We start from the raw sequence: 22,756 nt of genomic DNA on the forward strand, positions 1-22,756 counted from the left end.
GGGCCGGGCCGGGCCGGGCGGCCGCCGGCGCCCGCGCTCTCCCGCCATCAGGACCCCGCGCAAAAGTTATCACGGGTCTGGGCCTTCCCGCCTCAAAGCTGCTTAGGCGCTACGTGGCATTAATTCCCTCCTGCGCAAAAATGTAGTTGATAATCACCAGGCTGAGGAAAGGATTTAGGACGAGAACAGCAGATTTCCTCACAGATTACAGCCTAAAACCTAGTTTCTTGGGATAAATCAGGATAATTAACCGCCGTGAAATATGTTACCGTCGCCGACGCGCTCCCGCGTGCTGCTTGCGCTAGGTAGGACCGCGGTGGAGGAGGTCACGGTGGCGTCTCGGAGCGCCTTCGCTGGCCGAGGCCGCGCGGCGCGYCCCGATGCGTTTAGCGCGGGCGGCGGGGCCGTGTCCGGGGGCGACTGCGAAAGCGGTTGCTGTTGGCCGAGACCCTTGAAGAGCCGGTGCAAACRTCTTCAGAGCGCGGGAGCTGCTACGGCTACTTGGTGCGGTTGGGTCAACTCCTTTGGTTCCCCTCAGGSAGGGACGGTGGCGGTGATGCTCGTGCTTGCGCGGGCGGCACGCAGCGTTGGCCAAGAAGAAGGCGCGCGGTTTGAAAGCTAGAGTTGCAGCATGGGGAAAAGACAGAGTTTCTTTCCCCCTCCTTAAAACGTGCCTTGGAACGGCAGCTTTCCACCACCGCAGCCGAGGATGCTGCTCTCTGAAGGACAGCGTAGACATTTATGAAGCCGCCAGTTTGTCCTAATCCTAAAGTAAAGTTCACATAGCGACGGAGGGAAAGCACTGCCCAGAACTCCAGATGTCCTGGTGTCAGCCACGCAGCAGACGCGACACCCGATTAGCGTAGCCTTCTTACAACGGTTATGTTAATTTTTAACGGTGCGTATTTTAAAAATAAGTGACTTATTTGCAAACTTTTCATTTTAAAGCAATCTGAAAAATGGCTTATGGCGTTCAACAAAACAAACAGAGGAAAATATGGAAGTGGCAAAAATTACAGTGTGCCTTTAATCTGGATRTTTCAAAGGAACGGTTTTCCCAGTGTCTTATGTAAGTAAATAAGAAGGGAGTCTAGGTGTATGAATGAGTAATACCTGATACAGAAACAATATGTTCAATGGTCTCATTTGCTCACATCTCAGAACTGCTGTACTTCGTTTTCTGTTTGTATAAACCAAATAACACAATATTAGGAGGTCTGAGGTCATAATTAAAGTTCTTTGACATCTGCCTTTTTTTCTATTAGCCATGACTGCCAGATGTCCGTGTCGTAGGAACTGAAAATTATTGGTCTAATCATGTTTTTAATAAAAAGTAACAGAATTTTGYGTATTTTAAAGTCACTGAGTGTAAGCTTGCCAGGATAAAAGAGAATGCAGGGGTGCTTCTCTCTGTTTTTATATTTCTTTGACATTTTTGTGTTATTGTTTGCTGTCCTGGTGCAGCATTTTATTTTTCAGTTCTGTGCATTACTCGGGTAATCTGACCCTATTGGCAGAATGAATGAACCGGTTTATATGTTTTGCTAAACAGATACCTGCCCTCATTTCAATCTACTGTGACTGCACTATTTGTTCATTTACCTGTATATTGATCGATTTTATTTTATACAGTAACTGTACCGAAAAGAGTATTGTTTTATATCGGCTTTATTTCTACTTGCATACTGCTCTGTTCCTGTTGTATTGATTTGACTTTTTATACATTGCTTTGCTTCAGTCCCATTAGCACCCATTCACCAAGTTAATGATCATGGTGCTATATGGAGTACAGTATACTGGCTTGTTAAATCATTATTAATTTCTACTTATTTGTATAATTGACCTATTTTTACTGAGCCACTTCCATAATTCCCTTTGTTTATCCAAAGCTGGCTGTCCTCCATTGCTATAAGCATCCCTAGATTTCTGTAGCTCTATTTTTAATTTTTTTTCTCACTGTGTACCACAAAATTATGATGCTCTTTTTTTCTCTCTTTTCTTGTACTTTTTACTCTGCCTTAAGCCTTATGGAAGTGCTCAACTTCAATGTTATGGACTAATCTTGTATTCAAACGTATGTGCTTAATCTTCTCTTTGTCCTTCTACCTTGGAGTGATGACATCTCAATCTAAGACCTTCTTTGTATTTTTCTCTCTAAGCCTTTTCTAATTCCTGCTCTGGATGTCATTACGGGCACGGGCTGAGAAACCTGGATACCAAAGGCTCCGTGTTGTTATAAGTTGCTATATATGCTATGCATTATGTTGTATCGTTGGAATATACCATATATGAAGAGGTGTCTCTGCAGTGGCCCTAGGTACATCTGCTTTTCACCCATGGGAAGGGAAGGAATAAAAAGGGAGAAGCRAACAGCTGAAGAGATCTCTCCTGTCTAGGAAGGGGCAGAGGATGCAATACAGCGGCTGGTGGGAGTAGCAAGGGAGTTAATCTTGGAAACAGCGTCCTTGGTGCTACGAACTGGGATACGACGAATAGGTTTTCCCTGTAGAGGGACTTTTAGCTGTGATCAGACCTTTCATAAAATCTTCTTATTTTGCAGTTAACACGTCCGTAATAACTTTTTTTCTGTTTTCCTTTCTCTCTCGACCTTTTTTTTTTTCTTTTTTTGTAAATCTGAAATCATAAGCAGGTTTGAACTGAGAAAAGCTGAACTTTAATCAATATAGAGAGCTTGTGCTTATCTGAGATTGGACTTTTCTCGCATATTTTGGAGTGAAACCTGCCGATTGCCTATATTTAGCTGTGTTTATCGTTCTGACTCTAAGAAAGACCATCGTTATTTAACTCTTTGTGTGGCCTAGTGGCTTCTACTCTCTGCTCAGTTCCCCAAGGGAGTATTATATTATAATGAAATCGTAATACTTTGCTTTTCCAAACCAAGTTTGAGGCACAGCTGAGTAGGGCAAAACCCRCTCTGCAATTACGGCAGATAGCCTGACTGACAGTGTAGAAATCTGGGATGTGCACAACCTACTCAGTTTATATTTCATGATGTGGAAAGAGAATCTGGGTTGCTGATTTTTTTTTCCCAGTTCATAAAAATGCAAAATAGCAAATCTAATAAGTTAGGTTTTATGTGTAGTTTGGCCATGAAACAAACTTTTCTGAAAAATGTAATGAAAAGTGACATCACACTCATCACTATCCTGTTTTAAATTTAAACTACCCTGCCTCGCATAATCAATTACTTACAGAAAATTGCAAAGCCCTTAAAATTCTGAAATGGTTTCTGGCATTTAATTATATAAGATTTTTGACCTGGCTAGGCAGATAATGTTAACACAGCTTTAATACTAAACAAGACTGAACATGTGTGTGCTTGACTTTTATTAAACTCCTACTGAAGAAACAGATTAATTGGAGGCTGATTCATTGGTGAACAGGCGTTAAAGACAGAAGGACCTTCTCACATTTTGTTCTGTTACCCAGGCTTATGCCATCTCAGGTTGGCAAGGAGATCCCAACTGTAGTGTTTTGAAATGTAACTGAAAGAAATTTTAGAATAACAGGTGCAAAAAAAAAAAAAGAAAGAAAAGGAAAAAAAAAACCCACACACAAAAAAGGAAAAAGAAAAGTGAGCCATTTTCAAAATGCTGGTCTGATTCCCTCCTATTCCGTCTTGCCAAATGACCACCTGACACCTTCCTGACACAGGTATTGCCCAGATAGGTTTTCATTAATGATGTTAAAAGCGTAAACGGGATCATGGGAACCAGCAGCTGTCGTGATGATTTCCTACATGATTATTACTTCTCCCCTCCTTATAACAATTTTTAAGAAGATGTGCACAAGCTGTGATTAAACCACTTCAGATTAAGCTCAAAGTACATTGAAAAAGTCCTTCTTAAAGCTCTCATTTAACAGCGCTTTACATCCGTCTGTAAAATCGGAGCTTTGCTTCCGAGCATCCGCCGAATAGCCCGCTTCCCACAAGGTAGCAGAGGTTAAAAATAAAACAGCAAGAAAGCCGTGGCACGGCACATGTGAGATTAACGGGGTGAAAGTGCTGCRGTGGGTAGCTGTTTTCTCCCGTCTGAGCTCCTCATTCTGTTGCACAAAACCCAGCCTGCAAATCTAACGCCGACGCTTTTGTACGGATCAGTTTGCTAGAGACAGCTATTTCTGATTTTAATTCAGCACACTYATTTGATTATTACTGACATTCCTTTTTGTAATTCTGGGGAAGATAATGCGCATAAACAGATTTTRCATTAACTGGGTTGGGTGAAATTTTGACATCGGGATCCAAAACTCTAGAAAAATTTGCTTGCTTTCAAGTTGTGTTTGTGCAATTCAAAACTCAGCTGAAAACTCTGCTGAAAGATTCAGCTCTGCTCTTTGGTGACTTCAGGTGGATGTTGTTGATTCATGGGGGTCTGTGGAAAGCAGGAAAAGCTCACGGTTTTATTTGGTTCTGGGGTGAAAGTGGGAGAAATGTAATTACTTTGATAATTATCCATTGAGCTTTTCACTTCATTCAAACCTGAAACTCAGTACTAAAGTTAGTGAGTGGGTGTGCAAGGGAGAAGCAGAAAACAAAAACACATACTGTAAAACCAGGCAAAACATTTGTCCAATCCCCTGCAAATTAAAATCTCCAAATTTATTTAAGTTTTACATTTTTAAATCATATGTTCCTATATCTTCATTACTCCTGAACATTAAAGATACTGGTAAAAATTAACCTCTGAAGTAAATCACTTTGAGTTAAACACATTATATGGCTCAATTTATGAAATGATTTGGTCTATTATGCTTTATGAATGTTTGTTTTACCCTTACAATCCGAAATTGTAAAAATTAAGTACCATAATGAAATTGTGAAGTAAATTGCATTCTCTTTCAGGTTTATATGTACACTTATGCTTATTATTGTGCAGCAATAGCAAAAAATATTTGGGGAACTATTTTTACAGCTGTTTCCAGGATTAAGGGTAAAATACTCTCTTTTTTATGCATTTGTTATTAGTTCATTACAACTGCCATTCTACAGGTAAAAAAACATCAAACCCTAAATCAGAACTGCTTAGAAATAAAAAAATAAAAATAAAAGGAATTTATTTAAAATAAGGTTCTTATCTAACACTAAAGCTCAGCATATATTCTGTCTTGCTAAGTGTAATTTATGAACTGATTTTTCAGCTGTATATATTAAGTCCCTGAGCTGGATTACAAAAATTTATTATAAAATACAATACATGTATAGGCAGTTTAAAAAAGGTACCTCGGTGGCTATATAGCATAATAAACTTTCTTAATATTTGCCTTGCGACAACTGATGACTGATTTTTGCAGTACAGAACTAAAGCACAATAGCTGAAAGGTGAACTTTTCTGTATTTCAGCATTCCAAGCCTGGTAAAACTGTTCCGCTTGCTACATGATGTTATAAATATCAAGATTAGTTTCTTCTAAAATTACCAGTGCCAGCTGCATTCAGTTTCCCATGCTATATAGTATTCTGTTACCAATGTGCACAATTCAGAAAGAGGGGTTTTTAAATGAAATTGGTCACAAAAATCTTCAGTATTAAACTCTGTTTACATGTTACACGTATATTTTAAATATTGTACATAAATCCATTTGCCTTCCTCAGTCAAGTGCTCCCACTAATATCTCTGTTCTCCTAGTCTTAGTAACATCAGCAGCTTTTAGCCCAATATGCTCCTGCATTCACAATAATCACTTTAATTTCGTCTCTGGTACTCAGCTCCTACAATTCAGATAACACTGACAATCATTAAATCAATAAAATCTTTAGTAATGGCTAGTATATGTGTGCATATTTATTTTGTACACGCGATGGTATAAATATATACATATATGCTATCCTTTTTCAAAAAAAAAAAAAAAAAAAAATTGACCGTACTGCATTTTGACCTCAGTGGTACAGCATATATATATTATGCAAATTCTTAAGTATCTCATTGAATCATGAGCTCTATTAGTACTGCACCAGAAAGTAGCAATTTCTGCACTCCTGAAGTCTCTAGGAAATCTTGCTTTGAACCTGTGTGTATTTAAGTTCCTCAGCTGACATCGTTTCAGTCTGGTAATATGACATACGGCCACTAATCCAGGATTAATTGAGCACTTATGTGCAGCACAAAACATTCTTTATATATTGACAAATATTTCTAAGAAATGGATTGGTATTTTTGCTGTTAATTGTTTCATTACTGACCTTTACCTCTGTAGACATATGCAGTTTTCATTTTTTTGGGTGAGACTTTCAAAATATTTTTTTTTTAAGTGTCCAATGCTCAGTGTTAGCAGTGACATTTTTGCAGTCTACTCAGAAGCATATATTTCAGTCTTTTGTATCTCATTTCTTTCTATTTATTTAAAACAACTTAGCATGGAGAATCTTGCTGATTTAAGTGACAGTGATGATGTACAATATGCATAAAATGAGCCTGTCCCTACCCATGGTGTGTATTGCTAGGGACTCCATTGCAATATTTACAGTTAAACTAAACTTTTTCAAATGAAGCAAAATTGCATTTGTTTTGCAGATTTGCTCATCATTAAATGTGAAACATTTCACATTTGTCTTTTTGAGTAATTGGCTTTTTAAAATGATAAGGTGCTCTGAACACTTGTTATGTGGATAGGTCTGACGTTGTATCCCAGAAATCCATATGCCATACAGACAGAACAGAAGAAAGATATTCACAAGCATGTCACAGATTGGACTGAAGCAAGCCAAAAACCAAAGTGCCATGGCATTAACAATAGCACCAGATTTACTGTCACGATTGCAATCTGTGCTGTATCATAGACAGAAGGAGAACTTTTGATAGGTAACACCTCAGTGTTTTTTAAGTCTTTTTGGCAAATTATCATTTTCATTATATTTTTGCCTGCCATATAAAATTATTATAACGGTATTAATCCACACGCGCACGCGTACGCACRAAGTGTATCAGCCCTCAACAAAGGGGCCGGTAAGCGCTCCGCAACGCGGAGGGAGGTACGTTGTTATTTTACTGCAGGTTAGCACACGTTTTGAGAAGGATCGTCTACGAAAGTAGCGGTGATTGGCGGACCTGTACTAAGTTAATAAAATCCGCTGTCTTAGCAATAACGGTACCGAGGGAAACAATAGGCGCCACGCGCAACTCGGCAGCTCAGAAGTTTGCAAAGTTTGAAGGCAGTAAGGACCCCGGATTACAGGGCAGGTTTTTTTTTCTTTTTTTTTTTTTTTTCAGGGGGTTCAATCCCAGCTAGCTGTATTTTCCTATTGAAATTAGGTAGACTTTTCTTTTTGACCATAAAATTGTACATTTTCTCGTAGTGTAAAAAAAAAGCTGCATAAAGCAGATTTGGCAATACCATAATTCATGTTGAGCTCTGATAAGTGCTGAAAAAGATTTACAAACTCACAGCTTGACACTGAGCCCACATGTTGGGTAGAGTGGAGAAAAAGCTCTAGAAACACTACATGGAGCTTCCTGGCAGCAAACAGAGAAACATCAGTCAATTGTTTTTCTTAATTGAAAGCCACCTTGGGACCTTGTTGAAAATAACGTATCTGCCTATCTTTTCTGCTTTTTAAATTACCTGGCTGGGGGAAGTTGCCCTGGGGCCATTCACAATAGGCTTCTTATAGTGCGAGAAAAACACTGAAAGTCTCAATTTATCCTTATATGAATTATGGATTCGAAGCATTCTTCATATAGGTAGAAAATAAGAATCACGACAACACGGGGCAACCTGCCTAAGCGGGATTCTGGGCTTTGTTACCCTCTTTGCACGGAAAGTACTATTTTATATTTTTAGAGTATCCTATCCTGCGATTCTTAATCACAGATACAGCCCCCATCTGGAAAAATTGGGACTACTTGTGTGCGAAATGATTGCTTGCATAATTTAAGCCTGCTATATTGTGCTTAAAACTATACTGGCAACACAGTTGGTGCTTGATAGGCTTTGAAATGTTTCGAAGTTTACAGTGGTGCTGCTGGTGTGTTTTGCAGTCGCTGCCGTAAAACACTGTATTGCCACAAAACGTTGTGGAAGTCTAATTTAAACACCATGCACTGCGCTCTTCTGACTGCAATCTATTTGGTGAAAATTTAAGTGTTTGAAATATTTGAAATTTTGAACAAAATAGTGGCTTGTCAAGTCAATTCCCACCAACTTTTTGTTTGTTTTTTCCCCGGTTCCAAAAGGTTTGGCTACGCATATKCTTTTTTTAGGTTAGCTCTAGCTATATAGTATTGTATATAAACACATCTACAGTCTGATATAAACTTCACTGATGATTAACCGTTATTAGCAATAGCTCTATTCCCACTCTTCTGCACCTTGTGTTGGCTGGCGCGCTCGACTGTCGCTCTTAAGGAAGCGTGGAGTGGTTTGTGCACGTCGAAARCACGTGTAAAGGGGTTAAAGATGCACACGGCGAAACCATTTTGATAGTGGAGGTGTTGTAAATAAGTGGTGGCACGTGCTTTTACCAGCACGGGAAAAGGGCAAAGGCAAGTAGTCCTCAGAGAAACCTCGCTGCAGCCTCCCCTGCCCGTCCGCAGCTTGCCTCCCTAGCAGAGCCGATGATTAGTTTGAACAAGTTTTCCATCTAATTATTAACACACTTAAAAATCTCTTTCTGGCTCTGCACATGTGAAAAACACACTTTTTGAAAGTGCTTGAGTAGATTTTAGAGCTTCCTTCCTTTTTTTTTTTTTTTTCCCTCCAAAGTGAAAATCGGTGTTTTTTCTCACATCAAGCAAAGGCTACAGTCCCTAATAAAACATAGACTTGCACAGACATTCTAGGTTTATTTAATTTTACAATACTTTTGTCTTCCCGTATAGTATTTGGGATCTTTTTAAAGCAGAGAAATAACCTTTTTTAGACCTGTGGCAAATCAAACGCCTTAGAGGATTTTCCTCAACCTCTCTCGTCTTCCAACAGTGATCAGCGAATAAATGCTTTCAATTCAGAAACGAAAGGCATTTATAAACAAGATTTTTTAAAAACTTTTTGCTGAGCTCCCATTATATTGATAAAAAYGTAGAAACAAAGATATACTCCAGGCTCACCGGAGGAATCCATGACTTTAACAATGTAAATAAAGACAAAAAGATTAAAAGAGGTGCCCTCCGTGTTCAGCATGACAGCTTGGAGAGCTCTAGTGGAAGGCTAACCAACTCGGTGAAAAATAAGAAACTGTGATTGCTATTTAACACGGCAGCTTTTCACAGTAGCTCAGCACAAAGTTATTTAGCACAGGTGTTTCTGTAAGTCTGATACATTGGGAAAATTCGCAAGGTTCCCTGTCTCTCTGGCTCCGTGTCGGCTGGTCTTCGGATGTAGCGCACGGGAAGCAGAGCAAACAGCCAAGCAGACCAGTTCAAAAATAGGAAATAATTGYGATTTGCTTTCTTGGTTGCTAATTTCTGTAATGCATTCCAATAGTGAGGTGACTGACACCGTCATCGAGCAAAAGCAGTGAAAAACGGGAATGAGTTATCATTCAGATTTAAGCGTGAAACTGAGATCCTGTTTTCTCCTTTGATCCAGGCAGCTTTCCTGAATAATATAGATATCAGTGCTCTTTTTTGTTTATTTTTTTTTCTGATAAACATGTTCCCRCTTCAGTGTCTCTCACTATTTTATTTAGATACGGTATATTTCTGTGCATTACATCACTGCGTTTCAGTCTATGTGTGTTTGCATTTCAATAAGAGATGAGACGGTGTAATTGAATTTCAAAACACCTGCAAAATTATTTTTGTTTTGATCCTCAAGTTCTGGCGATATCTAGTACAGCTTAATTTTTTGCAAGGTCATCCTCTAAGTGATTGACTTCTCACAGTTTATCTAGATATTATCAGCWTGGCTGTGACATGGAGCCAGTCCATTCATTCCCAGAAGGAAATGAGTGACTTATTGGGAATGCTGGCAACTGAAGACCCAAGAACTGAAGACCCTGGTTCTAATTTCACGCATGCGTACTACTTTTTTTCTCAGTTTCTCAAGCTGATCTGGTTGTGTTTTGATCATATAGCCAAAGGTAAAAGAAAATCACATTCCTTTTCTAATACTATGTTTTTCAGGTAGGTACCAATGGGTAGAGATTTGGGTTTGTTTATAGGAGTGAGGGGATAGGTTTTTTTCTGGCTCTCTGATGAGCTATTCTCTTCGCTCGGTAGATGATATCGCTTTCTTTTGCTAGTGGGCTTGTGAGTGATAGTCAACTTTGGTGCTTGTGTTAATCTACATACCGCTCTTACTGTCGCTAACAGATCTTTTGTTCCCTAAAATATTCACTCTGTGAATAAATATAACTTTCGTGCTATTTTTGCTCCTGACTGATTTGCTCCTCTCGGTCCTGTGACTGGAAACAGTGCAAGTACTTGTCCTCCGAAAGTTGCGTGYTGCTTAATGAAATACCTTGCTGAATGAGGGCTGCCGTAGTGCGGGAGATGAAAGAAACGCACATAAGAAGCTCTGCTGCCAGGTTCTGCTTTGAATGCTTTTCTTTTAATCAAATTTTAGACTTATTAGCATAGTGGATCATGGTTTTGCAAAACAAACAAGAGCTTTTAGTCTTATTCTTGAAAGTATTTGGAAATGTTAATGTAATTGGTTCTGTTTATAGTTCAAACTCGCTCATCTCCGCTCGCAGACATGAGTAATAGGGAGAGAGTCAGCTCTTCCAGCTCTGGTTTAATGAATAAGTGCCCCAAATCACTAGGAAGTAACTTGGTTTYGTTCATCAGGCCCAAGAATCTGATAATATTCTTAATTATTTTAGTGGCAGGAGAACAGAGTGAGGCTTAGGTCATGGGTGGGATTGTAATACATGGTAACACAACACTTCTCAGAAACTGAAATCCAAAATTCCAGTTTCCTTAAGACTTTCCATTTTTTTCTGGCACTTGAAAGTACATATGGATGGGATGTTGGTTTTTAGCTGTCAGATGCCGTTCGCTTCGACGAGAGCGATACTGTATCTAGTATCTGTAATAACTTGGTAGGAAAGGAAGGGAAAGGGGTCTGCAGAGGGGTCTGCAGAGGGGTACTCTGTTAATAGCCGTTCTGTATCCGTGGTTTCTGTTGTTGGGTAAGGACGAGTCTCCCGGCACATACGTAGTGCTTGAATTAAGATGCGACGATGACATCTTTGGACAAGGAGGCCATAATGCGTTTTAGAACTTTCTCTTTATTTTCCTGTCGTATGTAGTGTACATTTGTTAGTGACAATAAGTGGAGCAACAATCGTGGGGTTACAGGCTCCAGATAAATACGGTCCTGTGGTTACAGTRTGTAGGACTAAAAACCCAAATATCCAACCATTTCTCTGCCTGATAATTTTCCATATTTTTAGCTCCTCTTATATTTAGATTCCTAAGTTCCCAAAAGAGCTGTCACCCCAAACCTACATTCAGATATATTGCATCATCCCAAAGCTTGTAATAAAAAAGAATATCAGGCTTTCAGACACAGCATATTTAGGAAAGAGGGAGAGAGTCTGCCAAATTCCCCAAAACCACTTCCCAATTCCCCTCACGAATAGCAGGAAATTACTTGTTATCAGTGGGTAATTCAACCACAAACGTTATTGATTATCCAACCTCAATCTTCACAGTCTTGATAGCCAAATATTTTGCAATCATTCTCTCTATTTAAAACTAGAAGGTGTGATTTTTATTTCYGAAAAATAGAGTTTTCCAATTTTTCTGCATGCCACATCACATTGTGGCGCATCCCTCCAGATTGTCCGGTTGTGCTATACAGTGTGGTAGCCAGAAGCTTGACTGACAGATGTCAAAGTGTACATTACATAGTAATACATGAAAAAAGCCTATATGATTCAGGAACTTCAGATACTTTTGAAAATTATACACATTTTTAAAATAATTTACTTGCCTTTCAGCTTCATGCATACCAGTCACACAGATCTATCAAGATGTAGCATTTCTTGTTATATCTTTTCTAATTTCCATTTAAAAATTAAAACATGGCACAACTGATGTGCARTGTAACTTTTGCTTTTCTCTGAGCTACATAGTCAGACATTTGAGCAGTTATTCACCCAGTTATGCTAGCTAACTAAATTCAGTTAGTGTAAGAAATTCAGTGAGTTATATCTCTTTTTCCGGAAAAGCTCTCCTTAGACACCTACTGTGAARTAATAATGTGAGATTTTGATTATGTGATATTCTTAAATAACATTTGGAGTAACCTTATGCCATTACTACCCTGTTAGTTAGAGTTATGTATAAATTTAAAGGCCAATGCTTTTCAGTGCAGTCAGTGCAGTTCCAGAAGATCTAAAAAAAAAAAAACCAAAACCCAACCCTCTAACACTTGAAAACTGGTTTGAAACTATCACTAGAGTACTGAGATATGCAAATGTCCATTTTCTGGATTACAAGAGTAGTAAAATTAGAAGATGGTTTTTCTTTGAATGTTTCCATCCTATCTAGACTGTGATTCTGCTTATTATACAATATGTTTTGACTTTCCAAATCACAGAAATTTTAGAGATGTTCGTAGTCCATAAACCATTTATGAACCGTTTTTGAAATATCCATATTCTTTAATGCTTAGTTAAGTACTATAAATACAGTATGTATGGTATTACCTTTGAAACTTTTCTTACAAGACTCTGAATCTTCAAAAGCTRTAGAGCTCTGCTTGGTGACAGCAATGGGTTTATCGTACACCACCGCAGTATCATTCTTACTAAAATATTACATAAAAAATATGTCATGGAAATATTTGCAGTTTCTATAGTCAGAAGTGTTTATTTTCTGAACTGGATAAAATAGCCTCGTTCCAATCATTTTTAACCACGTGTGACTTTTCCTAATGTTTTTGTACAAATAGAGATGGAAAGAGGAAAACCAGAGATGTTGTGCATGCATTGTTTGCTCCCTGCGTGCGAGGGGAGATGATAACCGTTATATTTTCCTGCCTGCAACACTTGGGCACTTGACACAGCTGGCAGAGTATATGTGCATATCATGGACCAACTTTGATGTTTTACATTGTTATTAAACAATAGCTGGCATGGTTGTGTAGCAGCAGGATATTACACTTACCGTTCAGTAGACCYGTTGTTACAGAAAGAGACCTCCTGCCTCCTCGCCCCAGGCCAGAAAAGCTCTGTGGCAGAGATGGTGTTTTGGATCTCTAGCAGTAGGAGGATTCTTGTGTTGTTGTGTTGGCTTTTGGCAAGTTGATGAAATAATGCAAACAGCTATTTTGGAAGGATGACCACACATTCCGAATACACAGTATATAGAAAGGTTCTGAGTCAGAGAGAAAAAGAAAAAAGAAAAGATCCAGATGAGAAGAACCTGATAAATACAAGAATGAGAAATCCCATTCAGTAGTGCTGTTTCATCTCTAAGAGATGCTTTATTCAACAGCAGTTATCAATCCCCACAAGTAACATCTGCTATCAGAGGATTTGCAGGTACACCTTTGTTCACTGCTAACTGAATTTGTGTCAGTATTATAATTCAGCAGATTTTTGCTTTTCACTCAAACCAGGATTAGCATTGACTTGGGCTTGAAGGCATTCAAGCTGCTGTTCTTCTTTTAGCTATATTTCTCTGTAAACATCTAATTGTTTCAAAAAGTGATGTACAGTATGCAAAAACCTGAATTCAATGCAAATAAGTCTGCGCGGCTCTAAAGTTAACAGGTGTTCTCATTAGTGTAAGTAGACAAGGAACGATTCTTAAATGTTTTATAAACACTTATAATCATGGCCAAACACGTTACGATAAGTATAAAGATACTTATAACAACATCTCTTTTTCTTATTGTGCAATCTCAGCACTTATTAATAGGAGACGTGTCAGTAAATGAAATACTCAAAACCAGTGCCGGCTTCTGCTTGCAAATGATGTAGCTGTAAAATGCTCTGCTACTGATGAATAAATTTCTGGCTAAAATAAGAGGCAACAGAATGAAATCTTTACACATAACATATATTTTAAACATATATCTTTGACTATACTGAATGTAGAACATACATTCTCCTTTTGCTTTTTTTTGTTTGTTACAAGGACTTATCATGTTGAATCTCACTCACATATATCATAAAGTGTGATAACGTGCRTATAAAATTGGACAGGAGGACCATTCATCACTAGCTCTTTCCTGGCTGGTAGAACTAAGAAAGACGGGACTTCTCTAAGAAACTATTGCCAATATCTCCGTATGTGGCTGGGTAATATATGGCTTCAGCTTGCAAAGGCAGTAACAATAAAATGTTACCCCAAGGAGAAAAGTAGCGTGCGGTAGGTATTTAGACATTGCCTTTAGTCTTCATCTGTGGACAAAATTGTTTGTTCCCAACTTCCCACTAYGCACAGACTGGTCTTAATTACTCTCGCGCGCGCTTCTCTGTTTTGAGCCAATTTTGGCTCCTCTTTCTCGCTTCGCCAGGCTCGGGCGACTGCCTGGGCGCGCGAGGGCGGCGTGACGTCCCGAAGGGCCGTCTTCTGGCTGTCTCGTGCGTTCCTTCTTTTTTGGGAGGATGAGCGGGGGAGGCTTTCATATGGGAAAAGGGGAGGRAGAGAGCAAAAAGGAGAAAGTAAAGCAAGTCCAGAAGCGGTAAAAGGCAATCTGAATGGCCAAACTTGACGACCGACATTAAAAATAATCTGGGAATGCTAACATCCAAACTGCCTAGGAGTATTTGGCTGACAAAAGCTATATATTAGCCAGATGCTGACTGAACAGGACTTCTGGAGTGTTTTAGGTGCAAAGTATGATCGTGTATGCTCAATGCACTTGGTGGATCTTCTTTCTGATCTGCTTCTGGTCGCTTGGGTGGGGGGGTTCGGTTGGCTCAGCTGGGACACAGCAACTGCCTTGCRCACGGGAAAAGGAAAAAAATGGGCATAAAATTATTGGGAGAGTCCAGACTGCTTTTGTTACAGGCCTCAAAGCTTGACTTTGCTTGGAGGTTTGTTTTTTAACTAGATGTATTTAGGAACATTGTTTTCATTTCCTCGCCCTCCTCTGAAGGAATATTTAGCAAAAAACACTTTCTTTTCCACTCCTTTCCCTTCCCTCAAACAACATGTGTTTTCTTCTCACACTTTCAAGGGAAGGAAAAGACAAGATTTGGATGGGGAATGAAAAAAAGGGAGAATGACAACCCATTCCTTCAAAAGAAGTAAAAGCATCACTTTTACCCACAGGTACAGCCCCGAACCTTTCTCCSTCCGGGGGTCTATTTAGACTCAGTATTTAGCTGAAGCGTCTTTTCTTGACAGCTGAGGAGTTTTGACCTGTCTAGGCCTAATCAGCTTAACTCATGGCCTCCTGTGGGTCTGGTATCTTCCACAGAAAGTAAAATAAATTCTGCATCCAAGATTCTTCACGGTCAGGAAGGAAGGGAAAAGATTTGCCCTCTAATGCAAAGAGAAGACCTGATTCCCTCCTCCCTGATATTAATGTAATTCAATGGGATTGCACAGCAGAAGGGAAACATTGCACTCCGATTTTTTTTTTAACAGACCTAGAGTTCATTATTTCGTTATTATATTRTATTGAAGAATTCTGTCCTAATAATTTACCAGGAGAAATTTATTTCAGTACAATTTCATTAAAAAAAATCATTCTTTCTTGGAAGTTTGACCCCAGACTTCAGAGTGTTAAAGCCACTTCAGATCCAGTTGTGTATTTACCCCAAACATTATGTTAACTCCTTTAAAAAGCAGATTACTTATACGAGCAGGTTGTTTTGATATGATAAACCCATGAAAGTTTCCAGAGAAAGGACAAACAGATCAGTCATACCGTAACACACTGAAGACGTATCTTGTAAACATCTGGCAGCAATTGCTCTTACAATTGCTAATACTGAGGAAGTTGTGAAAATGCAGGATCTATTTGTTGCCTTTTTGCAATGCTTGATTTTCACAGTAATTTTTACAGAGTCAGAAGAAACAGGGTAATTATAACATAAGGTTCAACATCTTTGGATATGTAGAACATTTTCTGTTGCTTAAAACAAATATTCCCAAAGAAAGTATAAAACATTTTTCTGACTTGCAAAGTTTTTGCAGTCTATCATTTAAATTACTTAAATAAAGGGAGCTTTACTACTCCCCAAAGCTGAGAATATAACACCCGCCATGCATATTAGCTTGATCTTTCTGACAGACCAGAAAAGTGTTTGTGTGTGCCAATTAAAACAAAAATGGATCCCCAGTGGCTTGTTCCTCACACAACTTCTGAAGACTGCTATCATTGTATGCTGGGGTAACCCTGGATAAGGCGGCTATCCAAAGTAAACAAACTTTTCAAAACTTTCATGACAGATGGGGGTTACAAATGCATTTTAATAAGAGAGTTGCCAAAGCAACTTTTTTGCAATCAGCATATATTTACTTAACATCTAGCAACATTGGGAACACAAGGCAGATACTTTCTCACAAAATGTTTTAACAAATATCATTTTTTTGGAGAGATCGGTTGAAGACCTTTTCTTTCAAGCTGATATTTCCCCCTCACTTCAGTGTTAACTTTGCTCTACATCCAAAGGACTGTTAGATTGGTAAAGCCAGACTGGAATATGAGACAGACAATCTGCTTGATAATGAGATTTCTGGTAGTCATAAAAATCTTAGAGTCCTTTAAGCAATTTAGCTATCAGCATAACCATGACTATCTCCATAGGCTGAATTATATAATGGATGTGTGATGCAATATAGATATAATGCARCTGAATACTGATCCTTTTGTTTTCTTACATTTGCATTTCTTGAAAATCTTACTTTTAGCTCGCTACATTATAGCATAGAGAGATATTTTATTTTATCCTTTCTGCTGCTCACTCATTCAGCATAAACGTGTCCAAGAGACTGGATTATCTGTGAGAAAGAATTTGAGATCAACTTCCAGAAACGCAGTTTGACTTTTGACATGTTTTAAAAAACTTACATATCTCTGTCCCTGTTTAATTCAAGTCAGTTAATTAAACCACTAAGGAGTATAGTGGCTCCCAACTTTAATTAAATTCTGCTTCTACTATGGATGTGGATGTATGACTGTCTACAGTTAATGCATTTATTCTCAAACTATACTATATTCTAATATTTTTTTTTTAAAAAAAAGATCATTAAAACAGAGAAGGAGAGAAAATTCCTAGTCTTTTTCTTTTCCTTTTTTGTGGGGATGTTAAATTGTAGCATTTTACCAACCTTCCTGGTGGAGGGGCATATACGTAYGTTTAAATTCACAGCTCCTGCGTGTGCGTAGGTTGCACAACGTTACGTATGGATGCCCTGCACAGGAGCCACCCCTGTGACCCTCTGGCCACCTCTGCTGCCCAGCCGTGGTGGCTGCCAGGGTCCTGTTATGTGGGCTGGGGGACTGGATCCCGTCCTGCAAAAGTGTCCGAGGAAAATCAAAGAAAAGCCGAGAATCCTCTTCACTGTGGGAATCAGGATCATTAACATGTTCAGACAGAAAACTTGTAGGAGAGCAAGGTTAGATGAAGGGAGCAGTGGGAAGGGGGAAGAGTGTTAGCTTTTGAGCTAGAAATGCTCCAGTGACTCACTTTTTCTTTTTTTTTCCTTTCTACATATATCAAGGGCAGCAAGCCCAATGCACAGTGCAGCAAGAGGAACACATTTTATTGAATTTCTGCACGCAGAGGTATCTGTCAATCCAAGTTTAAATCACTTAGTGTTCACCACAGGCTGTGGGAGTCCCAAGTGACATCAAAATGTAGGTTTTCTGCACTGTGGATTAGCGTCTGTGTAGGGTTTCCATGGTCCAGAAGTGTCACGAAGTAAAGCTTCATATAACCTACCCCAGCGGTCCAGCGTTTTTTTTTCAGAATGTCCTGCAGTCAGAGGGAGTTGAACAAAGGCTTATTTCAGGATTTGGCTGAAATAAGAGCTGCACGGCAGTTTCCCGGTAGCCCTGCGCGGGCCGTACGTAGCTCTTCGAGCTGCTCCTTGCGCTCTCTGTAACTGCAGAGAAGGGACTGCGGAAGGTTTTCGCCGCAGTCTCCTCTCCCCGTAGGATCCTTCACTTCCTGTGTTAAGGTTTGTGCTTGGCATTGTCTGAAAATAGTTCATCACTGCAAATAATAGCTGTGGTCACAAGAGATGCATAAGTACCCTTTGAAGTGAGCGAATCAGTGGTACGGCTTTGCATGTTTGTTTTGCTGTGTGAATTTCTCCCGCTGCCCCGTAGCTCTGTAGAGTGCATATCAGGAGGAATGCTAAAATTGCCTCCATCCCTGTTATGCAACCARAACAGACGTGAGAAACAAGTATGTCTATAGAAACGCTTATTGGTAAAGAGGTAGAGGAGCGCCGCGAAGGACGCCTTTCTCACACGGATGCAGCAGCTCCCAGGCCAAGGCTAGCAAGAAGACCGCGGACAAAAAGCCCGGGGAGGTGGGCTTGTTTCATGACACTCCTCTGTCTCTGATCTTCTGTTTTCTGTTGATGTAGGTATCATGGAAAAGGCAGGAGTCTATGAGACGTGTTTTAAAAGGTGATCTCGCTGATCTGTAAAGCTTTAGGAAGATCTGGAGAAATGCAGCCGYACTTGGCACATAACGTGCCCTGAAGTACAACTAAGCACAGGGAAAGAAGATGTTAATCGTAGGAATTTTAGAACTACTGGTCCTGAATAGGACATAAGATATATTTATATATTATGAAATTGTAATGGTATTAGTTAGATATACTCTCCCCTTTTTGTTTAATAACATAGGATCTGGCTGAATATAGCCTTGGTGCAGCATTGTGGTGATGTGCAGAAGAAGCTCATCCCTCCATTTGCAGCTTTATAAGGTGACAAGAGAAATCTTTAATAAGCCACGACAAAAATATTACAGAGAACGTTGCACACTCCCCACCTGCCCACCATTTACACGCTGTGTTGGCAGCCTAACAATATATTGAATTTAACACACATTTACCTGGGATGAGCTGATGTTTTCAGACGATCAGTGCTTAACAGCAGGACTGTGCCATAGTTCATTGAATAGCTACCATGTGAGAGGATCTAGTTTTTTAAGTGATTTTCCCAAGGTAGTGTGGTAAGAAAGGGAGAATCCTGGAATCCTGATTCTACTATAACCAACCGAAAGGACAAATCCTTTGAAACCAGAAGGGTTAATGTCCGTTGTCGTTGCTGTGGGTTGTTGACACCAGCATCGTAATTCTTCATAGTAAGGTAATGTTAATTCTAGGCTGTAGCCCTTGCAAAAACGATGTGCGAAGAGAGGGATTTCAGGAAATATTTAAATAAAGGACCTGGCAGAGTGGAGACTGGCAGCTCTACACTTAGAGAACAACTTTTTTTTTTTTTTTTTCCCAGATTTGTCTTTCATTTTTTCCCCAGTCTCTGTGTTTATTTCAGCAATGCCTGATACAGGAATGGTGCGTTAGAACGCCTTAATATTGAACAATTTATGCTTGTGGTTAGTTATACATCATTTAGGGCTGTGATCATAAATTGTTCAATCACAAGGTTTAGTCAAAGCTAGCATTCTTTACTGATGTCTTTTCCCAAGGGTGTTGAAAATTCGATTGTTCAAAGTGCAAATATGGTTTAGCAATCCCTTCCAAGAGCCATTTATCAGCAATCCTAAGGAGGTAATATATAAAAGTGGGCTAGGAAACCTGCACATTAAATGGGATTTACCAGCCAAAGCCTTTGGAACTGCTTTCCTGTGAATGACTGGAATGGAGCAGAACAAAGTCAATTACTGACTGTAATTAAGGAGTGGATGCATTTAAACTGTAGAGAGCAGTAGCAGTCTTCTTGAAACCGTCGAGTTACTCTGAAGATTAGTCTAAAGAAAGAAAGAAAAGGACTTGAACTATAACTTGCAGAAAGTATATTTTAAATGAATTCTCTTCCCTCAATGCTATGATCTGTTTTTACAGATTTGCTCGTAAAACACTGATAATATATGATTATCAAAATAACACATTCAGACAAAGAAACTTTCAACATGTATTTTTGCTTTGGTCTTGTTAGCAATGAAGTATCTCTTTTGCATATCATACAGTACAAATGTTTATGCAGTGCTGAATACTTGTATTTTAATAAAGCCTGAATTTACTGAACGGAAGACTGAACTATGTTGTGTCCTTCTTAAGCCTTCAAAATACAGTAAATCTAATTATATATGTTGCCCTTGCTTTGAAAATGTTATTCCTTTTTACAATTTTAATAATGATTTGTTTATGCTGGAAGAGAGGCTTTAGATTGAATTGTTCCCTGTGTTTAGTCTAATTCATATCTGCATGCGTATATTAATAAATTGTGATATAACGTAATACGTTTAGGACCCAAAAACTTTCAGTGTAATCTGGGCGAAGAACTGGAGATCTGATCCAGTTCAGCTAGTTACCTGAACTTGATTTTTTTTTTTTTTTTTTTTGGATAAAGATAATGGCAACCACACGAGGTGCCCTTGCCACGAAAAGGAAGGGAGCGGGGCCGCGTGCAGAGCAGCGGGGTCCCCGGCCGCCGCCGCGGTTCCCGCGCTCCCCGTAGCTCGCGCGGCGGATGTCTCCCCTGGAACGGTACCGACAGGATTTTCCTTAATGCTGACGACTTTGGAATCGGTCCTCACAGGCATTTCCTCAATAACGGCAGGGTTGTAGAACAATTAATAAAACATTAAGCTGTTTTGTCTGCGGGTTTTTCTTTTGTTGTGTTTTTTCTTTTCCTGGTAGTATTTCAGTTTAAAGGGCGACGCGGGGAATACGTGGGCAGCACGTATCTGTTGTTTCTCTTGCGCTGCCGTAAAAACTCTTGGCACGGGAAGGTGTAGTGCAAGAGCAGCTCTGGAGGTGCCTTGCTTTACGTAAATAACTGCGCCGAGCAGCCTTGGGGCGGCGCGCTGCCCAGCCTCGGTTCTGCCAGCTGTGAAGTGGTGATTTGGGCCTGCCGTATGAAATGCTTGGAGACCTGCCATGGTAAAAGTTACATATATATAAAGTGATGTATCATTATTCTCACCGCACTTCGCAGAAGTTGAGGCCTACRGGATATGCCTGCGTGTTTCCACCAAATATTGTTAGGCGGCGAAGCAGCGTTGGCAGGGGAATGAGTATTCTTTGGATAAATATTTCCAGGGAGTAGGTCAAACATGTAAATCGACTTCAATTCAGACAAACTAGGGATTTTTTCCATGATAAATGGGCTCTTAATTACTTTGCTACAGCCATCTTTGATGGTGATTTTTAATATGAACAACAGTTGTATTATTAATTGTGCCAGAGTGACTGGAAGTGGAGTCTGAAGGTATATCCCATACCTATAAGTTCAGCGATAGCAGAATCAACTATATAACTACTAATAATATCAAAACAAGAAGGGAAAAGTAAAATAGCAGGAAGTTTGCARTTGATTCTCGCATCGCATTCATTTCTTTCCAGGGTGCTGTGATTTACATCTGAGCTGCCTATCTTAACTCCAGGTCTCCCGGCTCTTCCGAACTTTTGTCACGATATCATTATTTTTGCGCTGCTTGTATTCGGTCGTTTCTTTGCTACGGCAATACCTTATTTGTCGCGACCTCCCTTAACTCCTTCCCGGGAGATAAGTCTTGCTGCGAAGGAGAAGCGGTTCGGTGCCTGCTGGACCAGAGCGAGCACCGTCCGCCCGCCCGCGKGCTTTGCTCACCTGTCGTTGCCCTTCCCTCCCCCAGATCACCACGCTGTCGGGAAATGAGTTCCTCCTGCAGTCGGATATCGACTTCCTCATATTGGATTGGTTCCACGCTATCAAAAATGCAATTGACAGATTGGTATGTATTTGTTTTGGCTGTTACCTTTATTAATTAAGATGTAGCAATTTAAACTTCATTTGCTCAGGCATCTCTACAGGTTTGAGACAGTCAGAAGCTAGCAGCTAGCTAGACGGTCCTTTATCTGAAGGATATATAAATATGCATGCAAATCTAAAAATGTCAGATAAACAAGGTTGTTCAACTAAAATGCCATTTGATTCATGTCTTAAAACAGAATGCTGCATTTATTTCTCTGAAATAATAAGGACATCGGTTTACTGAGGGTTGTAAAAGCACACAAGCACTTAATAACTAATGAATTTTTGCATTTTCTTTTTATGCAGCCTACAGTATATAATCTTCAATAGAACTATTAATACATTTGAGTCTTTTATGAATTTTTGTATTACTTATTCACAAGAATAACACTAGCAAATAATATTCCTTTGTAACTGATTGCTGTTATTCTCCCAGGAAAGCTGGGGGTTTTCTACTAGAAGTAAGCAGGGCTGCATTTTATTAAAACAGTTTTTAATTACCAAACCAGATTCAGCTGTAGCTTTTTCTTTCTTTTTTTGCCACTCTCAGTATAAATTCCAAATGTCTTCCTTCTATCTCTGCCTGATCCAAGAMCATATTTCTATAGGGCACTGACTTCCCTTGTTCACTGCAGAATCTGGTGAGAGAAAAATATCCCCATTTCTTGCATTTTTCAGAGGTTTTGCTACAMTGTAATTGACAGAGCTGGCTGAGCAAGTCTCTGCGGCGGCTGGGAAAGGGTTAATTTGAACAGGGCTACTGTTTCCTTAAAGAGCTGCAAACATTATATTACCCTTAGGCTATAATCAGCCAAGGAAAGTTTGATCTGATGATGTATGTCTTCATATTGTGCATTTCATTGGGTACGTGCGGATATTGATATCCGACAGAAGAGTTTGGGGTGGAGTTTTCTAGTTTTCCGTGGAGAGTCAGCACACTTTTTTTT

The 22,756-nt window shown here is 39.5% G+C and overlaps 1 protein-coding gene across 1 annotated transcript in view; it reads left to right on the top strand.

The window, feature by feature from the left end:
* ARHGAP15 (Rho GTPase activating protein 15) overlaps nucleotides 1-22,756 on the top strand; it is a 309,324-nt gene that overhangs the window by 126,520 nt on the left and 160,048 nt on the right. Inside the window, exon 6 of the mRNA XM_085308369.1 lies at nucleotides 21,691-21,789. Coding sequence (XP_085164495.1) covers nucleotides 21,691-21,789 — 99 coding nt within the window. The remainder of the gene's footprint in view (nucleotides 1-21,690; nucleotides 21,790-22,756) is intronic.

This window comes from Rhea americana, unplaced genomic scaffold (assembly GCF_003343005.1).
Source record: "Rhea americana isolate MKP2758 unplaced genomic scaffold, rheAme1 scaffold_105, whole genome shotgun sequence".
NCBI lineage: Eukaryota > Metazoa > Chordata > Aves > Rheiformes > Rheidae > Rhea > Rhea americana.